Source organism: Anabas testudineus, chromosome 24 (assembly GCF_900324465.2).
Source record: "Anabas testudineus chromosome 24, fAnaTes1.2, whole genome shotgun sequence".
NCBI lineage: Eukaryota > Metazoa > Chordata > Actinopteri > Anabantiformes > Anabantidae > Anabas > Anabas testudineus.
The window spans coordinates 5,951,937-5,968,988 of NC_046632.1; the positions used below are offsets into that span (position 1 = coordinate 5,951,937).

Consider the following 17,052-nt stretch of genomic DNA (forward strand, 5'->3'; position numbering starts at 1 on the left):
TATTCATTTTATCTCATCAACTCTTTTGTAATCATATATCATAAATAAATAACAGTGTTGTTGAGCTAAACACGGCAAATAATAATATAGCTACATTCATTTATATAAATTAGGTAATTTTATATATATTTATTTAATCAAGATGACTATACAGTACATGTGAACATGAAACAAAACATGTTTACGTTAAAACAAGTTAACTATTTAGCAGTGTAATATACACTAATGAACAAACTTCCAGCTTTACTGGAATACGTGGCTTTCAGAAATTCACTCTGTTCAGGATCCACTTCACACGTTGCTCAGATCTTCCATCGTCCTGGAGCCGATGCTTTGTTTCCTGTGGGAGACATCAATACTAAGAGCAGTGGTAGAAAGTACAGTACTCAGGCGCTGTACATGTAGTCATTAGTCTGAGGTTCTTGTACTTTACTTGTCTATTTTTATTTTCAGCTACTTTATACAAAATAAAATGCAAATACATAAAAATCATAATATATGAATCACTGTTATGAATTAAATCACTGTCTTTTAAATGGCCCAATTAAAAATAATTTGATCAAATATGACATGAGAGCATGTTAATGCATAATAAATTAATGTAATGGCGGACGCTCTGCATGACTTTTGTTACTTCTAGTACATTTTGCTAATAATATGTCTGTCTGCTCAAGTCTAATTGGATTTTGCAGGATGTTTATTACTGCTGTCATATCATTGTATTGTTACTTATACTGATCTTAATACCTCCACCACTGATTATAGTATATTAAGTATTTACAACATCAGTGCTATAATGACACAGCTGACCACGGTGGCTCTGAACAGTTTCTTCTCTAACTTACACTGAGTGTAGAATTAATTTATGAGCTCCCAAGGCAGGATTAACCTAAGTTAACCTATGTTTTATTATTTTTTTAATCTATGATTCTTTCTCACCGTAGCTCCTCCAGGCAGACTTTGTTTCTGAGTCGTACATCTTCACTGATGGGATACAGAAGTAGGATCATTAACCCTGTGACGATGAAGGCCACTGGGGCGGCACCGATCAGCAGCTTTAGGGTGTACACCACAGGAGCAGGCTGCTTGCAGGCGCCAGTGTCGTACCCCGCAAACCTAGGCGGACACACAAGCATGCAGAGAGCCCCTTTTAATTCAGGTTACAATAAATAGACGGATGAATTATACATCATGTCAGAGGGGTGAAGGCATGTTTGCAAGGTATCATGACACACTAAGCGCAGATACAGAACATTATGCAGTGTGTAAATGAATGGGGTGTGTAGGTGATGCTAACTCAGACTTACTCCAGGCAGAGGGTGGACACTCCCAGGGAGATACCTGAAGCAAACTTGGTGAAAAACACGTAGAACGAGTAGAAGATGGCTTCATGGCCTTTAGAATAGGGGTTGGCCAGTCTGAAGTCATCCACCACATCTGGCAGCATGGACCTGGATTCCACACACACACACACACAGTTGAACCAATCAGACTTTTATTTGCAGGATTGTGTGAGCATGTGTCCTTTGTCTAAAATGCTCAGTGTCACTCTAAGACATGGTAAAATGTTAAATTAATGTGAGACTCAAACACAACCTGTGAGGATGCTAGCAGCTGATGATGTGAAGCCTACTTATAGTGCTCTGATAAACCTGTGGGCTAAAATTACAGAGCTAATAGCACGATTAGATGATGAGCAGCGGGCGGTACCGCTGCCCTCGGCTCACAGACAGGATACAACAATCAACCCATTCCAAAATAAACATGCCTCTGTGGGCGGCCTCTGTAATTTGGGGTTTGAGGGAGGGGATGAGATGAGTGAGGAGTCGTCCTTCAGTCACTGAGGCGACTGGAAAACAGATGTACAGAAGACGAGCCCAGTGATGGTATTGAAGATCTATAGCAGAGTTCCTCTTAATAATGACATCACTTTCAAGACCATGGACAGGTCCCTCAGGGCACCACGTCACCACTAACAGCATGCTGCCGCACTATTGTGCGGACGGATTTAATATAATTAATTAATATAAATATTTATACTGGTTGTACTGGGTTTACACTGGACAGAGGGAGGGAGAGGATTGTAGGTCATGTTATGGACTACAGTAGAAAACTAGAGCACTGGACCTCCTAATAGATGTTTCTACATTAAAGGGCTGTGTCACTCAAACTGACTCAGATATTGAAACCATATTCCTGAGTGTTGATGAGTGCAGTGTGATCTAATGTCTTACCATGGCAGCAGAAGTGAGGCAGCCACACTGAGTCCCGAGGAGACAGCCACAATGTACGCCACCGCCACATTAGGGATGAACACCAGCATCAAGGTGAAGGGCATGATCCACTAGTAACACAGACAGAGCAGTAATACGTTTTTCATTCATCGTGTGCTTCATATTCTTTAACACTATCTTGTATAAAAATATTATTTTATATTTGTGAGATCGAGGTAACACTTCCTGGCTTGTCCACAAGATGGCACCAACTCTGAAGGCTCATACTCCTAACAGGGCTAATCTGGCAAACCTAAATAAAAACAATATACTCACTGTGATGCCACAAAAAGCTGCTGTCTTCTTCCCAAACCTTTCCAGAAACCATTGCCACAGTGGGATGCTTATGACTGCAGAAACCTGGGTAAACAGACCAGACAGAGTGATTGTGATTCAGCTGTGTGTGAAGCCACTCATACCAAACATACGGTCAAACTATAGAAGCTTCACAAAGAATATACCTTGTGATACCAGTATATTATTGTATTTTAGACATTTTGAACAGTATATCTTTAGATACTTGTGAGGAGGTGTACTCACCAGGATTGTCAGCACAATGTTGTGGAAGTGATCCTTCAGGTCGGCAGCATACGTGCAGAAGAGGACAAAGTTGCTCTGTACCAGCTGCAGAAATCAGAGATCAAACATTCAGATATTCAGTCTTGTCTTGTCTTCTCAGCGCTGTTGCCGGGCACTCAGTTCGCTGTGCTCAGTGCCCAATGAAGTGACGGGAGAAGCTGCTGACGGTGTTTTGCAGTGATTTATTCCCACTCTGGGGCTCACACGGATGACAACTGATACCTCCTCTGAGATGAGAGGGGTGAAAATATACAGAAATAGATCCGATGAAAAACTTGGAAAGTCTGCAATAATTTAAACAGCCGAAACTTGAGGTGTCAGAGTCGTAGTATCTGCCTGCAAGCGACAAACAGCAAGAATATGCAGTGCTCGCATCTCTAGAGTCCTGAGACTTAAAACATGCTTTAAACCATGAGCTTTCAGTAAGTGCTCTTCTACATTGATCAAATAAACATTGAGCGCCTGCGATTCTGCTGCACCGTCAGGATCCAGGACTGGCTCCATTTACTGTAACGTCGAGTGTCATGGCTGCGAAGTGCTTCCTAAATAAATTTGCATTTACCTGAATTGCGACAGTGATGAAGAGGAATGCCGCGGTTAGAGTGAGGTACGGCCCGTGTCTCATCACCAGGATGAAGCCCCTATAGAAGGGGAGCTGCTTCTCAGTCCTTGGGGCGTATGGATCTGAAATGGTTACATGTGAAATAACAATATGAGTGTGCAGCGTATCAGATAACATGCAGGGAGAGAAAGTTGGTGGATATGATGTTCACTGGTAATCCTGGAAGAGCCCCTGCATTGCAGTGAATGCTGTTTTTCCCACTGAGAGTTGTCATTTATAGCATAATAAAGTTAAGGAAATAGCAGATTTCCGAAGAGTCGTTCCACAATGTTTCAGAAAAATACGAAAGAAGCAACGTGTGCTATTTAAACTATTTCAAAAAGCAGCAAATCATCACATTTGAGAAGCTGGTACTAGCTCATTTTTGGCATTTTTGCGTAACATTAGACTTGACATGACTAGTTAGTTGTCAGAAGTTGACACATTTCAAACAAGAAACATGAAGACTCACCGTCTCTCTCTTTGACTCCCAGGAACATCACCAGTGTGCAGATAAGCAACACTCCTCCAATTACCCCAGCAGCCATCATGTACACCTCCTTCTGCAGAGAGAAAGAACAAACTATGTCTGTATATTTCTATTTTGAGCTTTTCCACAATGTTTAATTCATAAGGTTCTCAAATACCTAAAAAATTTAAGGACCTCATTTCAGCATGCTCTATATGTGACCATTCAGTTTTAATTAGTTAATCAGTTAAATGAACTGGTGGATTCATTTATTTTGTTCTTTACAGATCACACTCGACACTCATCATATCATTTATCGCCTGTGCGTTTCTGTGCTGTTCACACACACATGAGTTTAGACTGTGAAGTTTGCCATGCGCGTCCATTGTGCAAATAGAAGCATAAACAGGAAGAAACCACAAAGATCTGTATCCCAGAATATAGCCTTAACCATTTAATGCCATACCCCGACAGGAACCTCTGCCTTAAACAACTTCTGTTTGTTTGCTATTTTTCCATGCGGCTCAACCCAGCGGTTCTTTATTATTTATGCACATCAAACACTCCCTGTTTCCGAGGGCAGATTGAGTTTGCCCAGACGGTGTGCCACCCTTACCAGTGACCGCGGAGGAATTTAGCAGGCGGCGGCAGAAGGTTTGGCATGATGACTGGGTTGCCTCGATAGAGTTCACCCAAAATCCATTGGAGAAGGACCCATTTGAAGCCCAAATAGCTGTGGTGCAACTAAAATGCATCTCTGCAAACTCAAATGTGGACATGAATATGTCCTATCATGTTCCTCCTGTTCCAACTTTAGGCTTAGCTGCAGCCGCCTTGAAGTACAGGTCTAGTACTTTCAACATATTTCGAGTGATATACAGTATAAACAGGACTAATGACTTGCAGACTGTGGACCCGTCAATGCAGCAGGGCCACCGTTTGGATCCTGATGTGAGGGAGGAACCCTCCCCACCCCCACCCCCACCCCCTTTGTGGTCATGAGAGGGGAGCTGGCTCAGGATGTTGGGTTCAGATATCAAACAGTGGCATCTCCTTTCAATCCCATGGGTTAAGGCATGGGCCAGTTTGGATGTTAGAACCTGTAGACAGTCTGTAAATATGGACTCAATTTTTAACAATCCTCCTTTTCATTCAACGCTGCTTTTTTCGACCTCAGATATTCAGTAAAAGTAAACCACCTTGAGCACACACCACAGCTCCAAGTTAAGCAAGAACAGTGATGACAGTCCAAGTTATTTTCAAACCAACTCTGTGGCCTAGTTTGAGCACACCTGGGCTCCTGGCTTGGCAGTGTGACACTTACAGCGTGTGACAGGTAGTCCTGGGAGTGCACGGGGCTCTTGACAATCTCTGCCCCGCTGCTGTTGCCAAGGTAACCGGCAGTCACGTTGTGAGTCGGGCAGTGCTTCAGAGTGTGAGCGCTGGCCACAATCTGACCTTGAATGGCAGCACCAACGAGGGTCCCCAGCACCTCCATTGTCATTCCTGGCATCACATGAGTAGAGATCCAACTGTCAGTGCTTCAAAGTAAATCTCACATCTTAACCTAAACAGGTAGAAACTTTAAAAGAATAATTCAGCATCATATGAACTGCTTTTGGCGTATTAAAAGACTTTACGGTAGGCAGTAGCTGAGTCTCTTTCCTTCTGGTCCGTGCTCAGGAACATGGTGAGAGCAGAATAAGGCACATGGAAGCACTGCAATGAAAGAGAAAGATGTCTGGGTAAACAAATGGGAACAGAAATAAATGCTAGTCTGGCACAGCAGCAGTTAAACAGTCCCAAGTCTCAAGAGGTGGGAAAAGGGTAATGCTTTAATGCTTTTAAGAGTCTATTATCGACCCTATTATTGCTCAGCTAGGCTGGATGGATTGTCATGACACGGTGTACAAGTCATCAGAGGGTGAATCCCGATGATGTTGGTGGGTGGTCCCCTCACACTTCCTCCAGCGCCACCATGAGATTGACATTTGTGGTTTCAAATGAAACGTCTCAACTCTTTTTGTTGAGACAGAAAAAACAGGCTGTGCCGTCATGCCACATTAAGTATTTCCCTGCAGCACTGCAGGCTCACAGAAACGCCACTCTCCCAAAAGATACTTGGTCTTTTGGTGTTTTGAAGATGATGGTGGAGAGCGATGTCAAACACGTCGGCCGAAATTAATCCTCCATCCATTCAGGTCTTTCCTTTAATTTGTCACACGTCTAAGTATATGTACATATGAAAAAAGCCATCCGAGCAGTTTCCATGTTGTGTCCATGTTTTCTTCTACCTCACCACCTCTCTCAGAGAATGGGCAAGCAAACCAAGTCCTGATTCACTTTGTAATTTACACAAGGGCTCAGTCAGCACTGTGGCCAAACGACGAGCATAACTACGACAAAAATAAATGTGGCCGAGAGAGGATTTCTTTCAACTATTGCTTCTACACAGCATGTCATTTATGGGGCCTATGCAGGATTTAAACATTTATAGAAGTGAGCCTACATAGCCACCTGGAACAAACACGAGTGAGGAGTGATCAATTTGATGGAAACCCATTATTAGTTTTTTACATAAACAGACGATATGTTGCACTGTAACCTCCGTTTACAGACTGTGACCCTCTGAATGATAACAGCCGGCCTTTCCCAGCAAATGCGACACAAACACACATCCAGAGACAATGAAGGGAGGCTAAAAGTGGTAACCAGCATTTATCCAGCAAGAGGTTCCTGGCAGCACTGGCCATATACTTATCAAGTAGTTAGAATGACATGCCACTACAGCTTGCCGCAGTGTGGCTACAGCGGTTTGCGCGCTCTGTGGCATATGTTATAAGGGTTACCCGAGAGCTGAGTAGAGAAAAAGAGGGGGAAGAATGATCTGTACCATAATAACAAAAGGCAACCTAAAAAACTACACTTCCCCTTTGAGGTGTAGTATCTACAGTAAGAGTTCTGGGCTCTAATCTGCTGCTCAATTCAAAAATCAGGGTGTAAATCACACTAGAAGCTGTCAGAGTCTTGCACAGGATGAGTGTAATCATCTCAACTCTAAACCGTTTGCGTCATTTTATTTCTATGTTATGTATCATCTGTTAATCAGAGCTTTTATCTCCTGTTTCCCCGCGTCATGACTCTTCTGTAGTTGGTGTTACCTTGGTCATTCTACCAATTCATATGTTCCTGAAAGAGCCTGTGTACTTACAGTGATGAGAGTTTGGTAGAGGCAGTAGAAGCCTAGGTACCAGATGAACCTGCCAGTGATGAAAGGAGGAACGAACCAGAGGTAGAAGTAGGAGACCACCAGGAAAGGAGTGCAACCCACCATCCTACAAACAGAGGTATGACAGGTAAAATCACACATTTCTGTGAAAAGGTGTTTTAGTTTAGTAGAACATAATCTATACTAAATATATTTTCTTTGCAATCAGGTTCTAAGCTATCAAAAAATGATTATGATTTCAATTTGAAGCTGTCGGATAATAACAACGACTGTGTTTTGTAATCGTCATAGCATTGTTAAAATCAGGCCATATCTGTGGCACATCGCACTGAGGCCAAGCTGACCGGTCGGTGATTATGTTGTTGTAAGTATGACAGGAATCTGTCCTGGGAGGGACAGGCGAGCAGGGAAATACCAAAATATTTCAAACCCACACATGTATCATTGACTGATCACATACACTCACCCACATGCACATTACGTCAATATGAAGCACACATTCAGGCCGATGCAGCATGAAGCAGTTCTGCTGTGTTGTGCTTTTCCCAGAACTTGGATGGAGTGATACAGTATGTGGGCCATGTATAATTCATAAGTAAACAACTGGAATGTATCATTTTGGTTAAAGTGCACAGCTGTGTGTTTCAAAATGAGCAGAAGAAGGGTGCATTATGGATGATCAGCAGTATGACCTGTCTGCAAACACCAATATATCATCCACCCTGTTCTTTCTTGCTTTCAAGAGCGAGTGGAGTTTGTTTGTCCTGTGGTCTAGCGGCCGGAGCAGCTGTAATACAAACACATCTACAGATAAAAAAATAAAGGGACTGGTGGAATTTAGGTGACTCTGACAAAAAAAAAAAAAAAACACAGCTGCTCTGACCTTTGACCAGCTGTACACTGTGAATTATGAAGAGAGAAAGTGACAGAACGAGGTAGAGAGAGGCCAGTTACGGTTATTTCTAGCATCGTCCAGCCCCGTCCACCTCACTCTCTTCCTGATTGTTTGCTTAAACAAAGGCGGCTGACAACGCTGGTTCTGCAGTATTGACCGCTTGGTCATGGGAGCGATGAAAGAGCACCGGGGCTGGGTGCATGGGGCAGTGAGAATGTTCCTGTGAGATAAGTGTGTTCAGGGAAAGGTAACAAAGGCAAATACTAAAAAAAAAAACCTCCACATACTTACTAACACCTCCTGCACACATGAATACACATTCACACCTGTCTGAGTGATTTGCACAGTCTTAATTAAGGCAGAGCAGGCTGATAGGAGGCTGGCACCTCCAATTTTCTCCTGTCTGACTTGTTCAGAACATTTGCAGCATGTTAATTAGATAATGTGCTGCAAAGCCAAAGGGATTTGCTATCTCAGTTCATTGAGGGATTGGTAGTGTACGTACTGTATATTCAAGTGCTAAAAAGTACAGGACTGAAGTATTGTAAAGTACTGAATGCAAACTTTTGATGCCTAGAGTATTTCCATTTTGGTTACTTTACACTTATATTCTATATGCAACTAAATCTGATTATGATCAGACACAATAAGGTGATAGACTTATCAGTTCAGATTTGTGTTTTCATTCATTAACCAACTACCTGAATTTACTGTAACATAGCTACAACCAGCTGCACTTGTAGCTGCAATATTGTACACGCACAGGTGAATTTGTTTAAACCCTACTCACAAAATGATAAAAATAGCAATATCCAGTGGACTTTTTGGTGCAAATGACTCCATCTTGGAGGATTATGTCTGGTTGTGGAAGACAGCCAGAGGGGGTAAAGCACTTCCTGCTGAAATGGCAGAGGGGACTTTCCAAAGGGGCAAAAACTAAGGGAGTGTCTTACACTTTCATCACAAATACTGATGAACACATATTTAAAGTACCCACATATACAAACACAGCGTATTCACATGGAAACACACAAGCTTCCCGGGGGTAATTAAAGTTGATTTAACAGCCATCAGCGTCTGTCTGCGACTGAGCATGGCTGGCCACAGTGGACCTGGTCCCCCTCCAGCACTGTCAGCTTGTGTTTAATCTATGGTTTATTCAGTAGGCATCGGATGCTGGCTGTGTAATTACAGTACGTGTCACGCTACTGTGTTCAAAAGACATACAGCGCACACAAACACACGCATACACACAGCTGATCATAAAGTGGTCTTTAAAAGTGGTCATTAATGAAAACAGTGGTAATAGCTTCATATAATCCTCTAATATGAAGTCACAAAGTAAAAGAAAAACTCGCCTTTTATAGGCAAGCATGAGAAACGGAGACAGAGAAACAGGTTGGATGATGCCCAAGTGTGAAATGGGGCGTTACATAAATGTAATAAAATGTCACCAGGCAGCACAGTGTCAGAGGAACTTCCCCGTCTATTGTTGTGTGGCATCAAAAAGCCGATCCCATGCCACTAAAGCATACAGCATGTATAGCTCATCAGGAGGGACATCAGCGACGGTGTAATTATGACACAATGGCAGTTTTTTTAACCCAGTTGTCTAGCTGAGGGGCTCGGGATTGAGACTAGTTTCAAGACCAAAACTATTACACATGGCTTCTTTTTCGTTAAGGTTTTGCACAAAGATAAGAAACCTGTAGTAGAGCAAACCAAACTCCAGTCAACAAATTACAACAAATCACTAATGCAAACTTAGATATATGTCAGCAGCAGCACTTCAACATGTTCACTTATGAAAGGAGGATAATTTGGCCCAAGGTTATGAGCTTAAATAAACAAGTATTTAATCATCTTCTTTTATTGGCTCTTTGGGAGTATAGCTAACAAACATATGAATGTTGCAATTTGAGCCGTAATACTGCCTGATTAATGCAATATCATCTCTTCTCTTCTTGATGGCTGCATTACAGTTTAATAATAACATTTTATTCATTCATATCACTTTGTAGCTGATCAACTGTTCTAATCTGTGTATATTTATATAATATCCTGAAGGAAAACAGCACACACTATCTGTTTATCTTATCAACTATCTACGTATCTATCTTAGATTATTTTCTTTATTAAACAAGAGATACTAAATCCTATCTCACTTGTATTCAAGTGTGCAGTGAGCTCACCAGGGCATGAGTCTGCCAATCTTGGTCCATCTGCTCTTCATAATGAGGAATCCAACAATAGGGTCTGTTACTGCACCCCAAACTTTGCCAATGAAGAGCACCATGGAGGCCTGGAAGGCGTTGATCTGCAGAGCAGAACAGAAACAGATTTAAATTTAAAAACTCTGGCAGGCCCAAACTATTTTTTTATATATACTAGGAGCTACACACTGTCTCCTACTTTCCCCTCATTACCTGGGCGACATCAAGCAGGTAGATTTGCAGGAAGAAGGCTGTGGCACTGGCAGCCACCTCCTTGGGTGCGCCACCAATGGCAAAACACAACTTACTGCATAACGACAGCTTCTGGCTCAAGACGGTCTGTGAAAAAAAAAGGTGGCAAGGGAGAGAAACATTTGTGAATAAGATAATGGTGTTTTGATAATGAACAAAATACTGTAACGTTTCTTCACTGTATGGATTCTGAAATGTGGAAACTAAAGGTTGCGAACCACTGAAAAATTATTTCTCACACAAAATACACAATGAAGCTGCTTATTGTGGAAGTATAAACTAATTATAATTCAAAAACATGCATTCAAGGATAAAGCCAATAGATGTAATGTAAAAAAAATAGAGCGTAGTGAGTATGCATGTAATACTAATATTTTCATCAGAGTCATTATTAGACTGGAGAATGATTCATTCTCAAAACGATTCATGTAAGTTACACAATAGGAAATATAAACACTCACAGTTTACTGGACTCTACAAAGTCATATATGCTATTTTAACCCAAATTTATTAAAATTCAACCAGTGAAGGTTTTTCAGTTTTTTTTACCCTGGAAATGTTTCATATTTCAATACTTGAGCAAAGGACGAGCAAATTCCTGCTCACACCTAGAGTGGAGACTTCTTTCCAAACACACCAAGCGAAATAAGGTGTGTCGCTCTCAGATAAATTTGGCCATGGGAAGAGGTTTATGACTCATGAATAGTGAATGCACGGTCTGAATCCTTTCGAATACAGTTTCAGGCGCCTCCGAAAATAACATTCCTTCTTCATCTTAAATTGCAGCAATTCAATGACTCAGCACCTTGTAAAGAAAAGGATCATAGCTGCTAAAGTGATCCCACATAACATCGTATGTGGCACTAGGTACAGTATGCGGAAGATCTAGACACTGATGTTTTGTCATGAATTTCACTCCCTATAACAGACAAATAGTTTCCGAAGTACTACCTTATATGGGTCAGTCCCACTTCTTCACCTCCCGTAATGACAGGTTACTCTAACAGATAAGAAAGATTCTCATGTGCTGTAACTGTGTGAATCAGATGAGGACCATCTCCACCCTAATCCCCTTCCACCCGTCGGCTGTTTGCACTTTGGTATCCGTGCAGACACCGCGGCACACAGAGGGGGCCTGAGAAACCCACCGAGTCGTCCACTGCTCCGTTTCCATCAGCCTTTTCTGCTAAAACCATCAGGCATGTGACTTTTCATGTGTGCTTTTGCGTATGTGCATGTGTGTGCAGCGACAAGGGCAAGCTTTTATCTCCACACATGAATAAGACGAGAAACCACAGTCTAGGGAGCGCAATATTTACGACTGTCTCCGCGGCTCTGCACACATATCAACCTTTGCCTGTTCCCCTTTCTGTGCAACCTTTGGTGTCAGTCAGACACACACACACACACACACACACACACACACACACACACAAAACAGTGTCACTCCACATCCAGTGGCCCAGGCTTCGCCCACAACTACTCCCTTCAGAGTTTTATGAAAGAAGGAAATCACCAAAGTAACCGCAGCCACGGCCGACACACTGTTATTATCCAGCTCACGTTTTCTCTTCCTCCTTTTTTTGCCCCATCAAAACATGGAGGGGTTTGAGAACGACAATTACCAGGAGGGAGGTGTGTAATTATTCAATCGCAAGACAAGCGGGTCAGAGGTAAGTAAAGGCTGCGCCGGCAGTTCTGACTTTAAAACTCTCTCTTCTTCCACTCTCACTGCAATTACCCTAATTGGAGAGAAAAATCAAAGTCTTTGGTGTCTGGAGACTGCTGCTTAACTGATGATGTGCAAAAATATTCTATGCACCCAGCACGTCTCTCTCTCTCTCCCTCTCACTCCAAACACTTATTCTTTTCTTCCAAACTCTTATTCTCACTCTTTCATTTGAGAGTTGTTATCATCAAAGAGGACAAAACAGGATATCCCGTCTGCTGTTTTCTGAATACACAAACAAAACCTCATACACATATCTTAACACACACACATACTTAAGACTGAAGCATTGGTTCAAAGTAAAGGGAGCATCTGCAAAGTCCAGACTGTCAACAAGGAAGGGACAAGGACAGATAAGACTAATCTCCAAAGTTAATGAATCCTTAACTGTTGAGGGGAAAACAATTTAACAGGCCTGAACTGTGCTGAAAGTAATTTAAATCAGGATTAAGAATAATTCTAGTCCAAAGAAAGGAGGAAAAAAAATCTCTACAGCAAGCTGAGCCATATTTCCAAGTAAAATGTGTACAATAATGTTTGTATGCTAAACTTAAGCTGGTAAAACGGATCCATAAATCAGTTTAAACGTTGATTCAGTGATGGATTTTCTAAACATTTTGTGTATCGAGGTCACAACATAGATTCCATTCAGCATAGTCAACAACTGTAGCATTTTGTCATCAGTTCAGATTACGGATTATGAGTATGAAATAAACGGTTGATTATGTCAGTGATGGCAGCAATCCATGAAAATGTCAACAGTAATGTGGTGATGGCTAAAGCTCCAGATAATGAATGCAAAACCTATACAGCACGGACTGGTCCACAATTTATAGTCATTTATTTTGTCTTTTGAAAATGCACCATATGCATGGATATCACCAGAGTGACAAGTACTGTTTGAAGTACTTCTGTGATGGATTGAGAAGCTCTTCATGTGGAATTAGCGGTGACAGTTTACGCATTACTGTCTGCAGATCCGTGTGATTTTGCCTCATTCACAGAGAAAGAAAAACGTCTTTCATCCATTATGTCTCAGTGAGACATAATGGATGAAAGACGTTTATGAAGTGAAATGCGCTCATTTAACTGAGAGGAAGCCGAATTCAGATACCAAAGCTCAACTTTAAGTATTTTAGAATCCACTCAAGCTGAACCTTTATTTAAAGCATTCAAAGCATATATTAGGTAATGTGTTAATCAAACATTTAGGTATATATTTTTTAATACACTAGGTATCAGTATGATAAATTGCAATATAAGTAATGTTGTTTGGTCTCTAGTACTTCAGTGTACTTGTAAATACACTAATACTTTTTTCCCTGCAAATACAATGCAAAAAGATACCAATTAAAAATGAATGGACCTTTTTATCAACTAGTGTTGCCAATATTGGGAGTGAGATACATCATCTCAAGGGTCATCATGCCTTTGCTGTGCAATGAGAAAATGGACAATGGAGAAAACAATATGAAAATGTTATACTTGTAATTTGATAACGACTAAATCACTTAAGTTGCATGATTTATGCATGTTGTGATCCACTGCAATATTTTACATTATTTTAGATTGAACTTCTGCCATTTCCACTTTTTTAATGCGCAAACAATAAAATAACTTGATTGCTTAGCTAGATTTAACCTTTTTTTTCATACTTCGAGTTCATTTAACTTCCTTCTGTAGTACAATAACTCGATTTCTTTTATTTAACTCACGTTTTTTAAATTATGAGTTAAATGAATAGTGTTGATTCTTTTTTAATGTAAGTCTCAACAGTCAAATCCATCACCCCAGAATAAAAGTAAAACAGAAACGGTGCATATTAGACAGAGGTTTGGCAGAGATGAGACACCTGCAGAACTGGTTAGATTTGTGATGTAATGCAGTTTCATAGACACTATGAGCCAGTGTAGCAAAGAAGAAAATGAGTGACTAAGTGCCATGGTATTGTATTACAACAGTAACTGAAACACTGTCTGTATAATGTGGTATCTATACCTGGCTAAAGGGGCAATTCACAATGTAAAGGCTTGTCTGTCCTTTCCTTTGACTAAACAGCCTGTGGGCCAAGTGCATGTGAGCAGCATCAATGTGAGCACACCGCTTCACACTGGTAGACAGATACAAACACAATCTCCCACAAAAGAGGCTTCCCTACTTTCCAAATTTATCTCACAAAGCTAAATAACACAAGATAAAACTGAAAAGGGCACTCCAGTGGTTGCAGAATCTCAATAAGCTGTTCCTTTCTACTTCCTATCCACCGTCTTTTGCTTTCTATTAGGGCTGTGATTACAACTGTTTCCATCACCAAAGTCCACTGATACCACCAGGATGAGACAAAAGAAAGCAATCATTACGCAGATCATCCCATCAACCGGAGCGACCGTTCTCAAGTGAGGACAATCAACTAGCAGACGTTGAATCTGCTCTCTGGTGGATTACAGCTCACAGGAAAAACAATGCGGCCGATTAATCACAAACCAATACGCAGCTAAACAGATCAAACTTTCCATCTTTTTGTTCTCTCTATCCACTCATGCAAAGCCACTCGCAGCCAAACTAAGCTGCAAAGACCAGATAAGATTAAAAACTGTCTCACTACAAAGGCAGGGTCCAAACAAGGCATCCAGGCATGAGAGATAAAAGAGCGCTGTTACATGTGATAACAGCCTGGGCAACAATACAAAAAAAAAAAAAAAAAAAACACTAGAAACAGGTGATCTTACCTGCTGAGGAGTTTTCGGGAACAGTGGTTCAGTGGGCTTGATGAGCTTCCCCTGCACTCTCTTGTCTCCCTTGGCCATGGCTGAGAGACTGTGCGTGAGGCGGCAGCCGTACTTCTGAGGCTGTGTGTGCGAGGGAGTGTTGAAGTAAGTGTGACTGTGGCTCCTCGTGTGAGCAAGAGTGCGAGGAGCCTGCCACTGGGGGGTGTGTGACAGAGGCTGGAACTGGATGTGGCTCTGACTGCGCGTGTGTGCGTGGTGCATGGCTCCAGAGGCTTGGAGCTCCTCCTGCTCCTCTGTGACAGCTCTGCCGGTTTCTGCTGCCATTCACATGCTGTGGTGTCCTGGAATGTGGCCAGGAGGGAAGGGCAAAGTCAGACAGGCAGTGGCACAGGTACACACACACACACACACACACACACACACAGACACACACACATACACATGCAAATGAATAGGCTGCACACACATGCACTCAATGACATCATGTACTGTAACACACAATCAGAAGAAGTTCTATAAACACACACGACCAGCAGCAAACAAACATTTATTCTTAGATGCAGGACAACCTAACAAGAAATCAGACACATGCACACGCTGTGCCTTGAGCAACCCTTTTCACATAGCCCACGACAAGTCCAGATTCCCATCGTGTGCTGCATTTGACCTGCCTGCACGTCTGACTGTGACTGTGAAGAGTAAACACTGGCGCAAAAACGCTCTGACATCCCGTGTAGTGTGCGTGCGTTGTCTGCCCTTACTCTTACTGCAAGTGCATCCCTCATAAAACAATTAATAAAAAAAACAGACAGGAGAAGACGCAACTCTCTTCTTACCCCGTGTGGATGGGAAAAATAGCTGGCGCTGTGAGCGGTGCAGCCTGTGAGTTGGTCGGGTCAGCAGCGTGGTCAGACGGGCACGGTGAGAAGGAGACTGCAGCGGATGGAGATGCTCTGCGCTTCTTAACTCGCAGCCTGCACTGCGCCCCGCTGCGGCCGTCACGGTGCACGACACAAACACACGGCGTGTTGGGAGGGATGCGTGTGTGCGTGTGTGTGTGTGTGTGTGTGTGTGTGTGTGTGTGTGCATCTTTGAGGAGCTTATGGCAGGCGTTGTTTGGACATCAGCAACGCTTGTTGTGGATGGGAACGCACTGCAATGAGGCCATGTAAACGAACAGCTGTTTCAACCTTCACCTTTCTTCCATGCTCTCATAGACTAGTGTGTTTTTTTTTTCTAGTTGAACAGTAACAGAATTATGCTTAGAATAATATTATCCTATGTAATAATCTGATAAAACTTCACATATTCAGATGAAAAACTGTCTTTTTCACATAGTGTTCACATTCTATTCATTGAAAACACACACACACACACACACACACACACACACACACACACAACACTTTCAGATTCATTTAAGTGAACACAATTCGCATGAATTGCTGCAGTACAGGTGGAATGTCTGAAATGCTGTTTGGTTTCATTTGAAATTAGATGTGTGGCTTCTGGGAACAGGCAAGCGGAAATGTGTGTGTGAAAGGAATACTTTACATATTTCCCACACTGTCTTTATTTCATTTCATCATCTTGATAATGATATAAAACATTCCAACTTACATACATTCCTATAACAAGATGTGGTCTCAGCATGTGTATGTTAGACCTGTACTTAAAGGGGCCCTCAGAGATTGTGTATTGCACTTTGATAATGTTGAGGGGTTCATGAGAGACAGATTAAAAGAGAGTGGTCAAGCACAGCGGAGTCAGTAAAATGTGTGGACTGCTCTGTGGAGGCACAGTAAATCTGTACAATACTTTCTGGTCAAATTCAAGAAAATGGCCTGGAAATGAAAGCTGTTGACTAACAACAACTTGTCTTGACACTGCTGATCTTTAAGGAAACAGAAGGAGAGAGAGAGTCAAAAAGAAAGCAATGCGATACTTGTTTCTGAATATTCAGTTACAGCGACTTTCCTCTGTCAGAATATAAGATACCCCTCAAAAGAAAGGTTAACACAACAACAACAGGTAGCAGCTGTTCTCATATGGCTCTTAAAAAAAGGGTGTGAATGCCTTGTCC

General features: G+C 41.9%; 1 protein-coding gene across 1 annotated transcript; it reads right to left on the bottom strand.

The window, feature by feature from the left end:
• Positions 1–24: 24 nt before the first annotated feature.
• Positions 25–15,891, bottom strand: mfsd2b (major facilitator superfamily domain containing 2B). The gene is made up of 15 exons (XM_026340987.1): positions 15,806–15,891; positions 14,970–15,310; positions 10,473–10,598; positions 10,239–10,363; positions 7,134–7,257; positions 5,563–5,641; positions 5,247–5,428; positions 3,926–4,016; positions 3,415–3,536; positions 2,814–2,897; positions 2,550–2,633; positions 2,235–2,344; positions 1,308–1,451; positions 940–1,116; positions 25–340 (listed from the first exon to the last, which is right to left on the bottom strand). Exons 2-15 carry the CDS (start codon positions 15,291–15,293, stop codon positions 292–294), a joined length of 1,821 nt encoding a protein of 606 aa, XP_026196772.1. The 5' UTR covers positions 15,294–15,310; positions 15,806–15,891; the 3' UTR covers positions 25–291.
• Positions 15,892–17,052: the final 1,161 nt, after the last annotated feature.

Coding starts and splice junctions, on each gene's coding strand:
- mfsd2b (XM_026340987.1), bottom strand. CDS start 15,293: ATGGCAGCAGAAACCGGCAGAGCTGTCACAGAGGAGCAGGAGGAGCTC. Junction 10,364..10,472: donor ACCTGCTTGATGTCGCCCAG/GTAATGAGGGGA, acceptor TCTGCTCTGCAG/ATCAACGCCTTCCAGGCCTC. Junction 5,429..5,562: donor AGACTCAGCTACTGCCTACC/GTAAAGTCTTTT, acceptor ATGTGATGCCAG/GAATGACAATGGAGGTGCTG.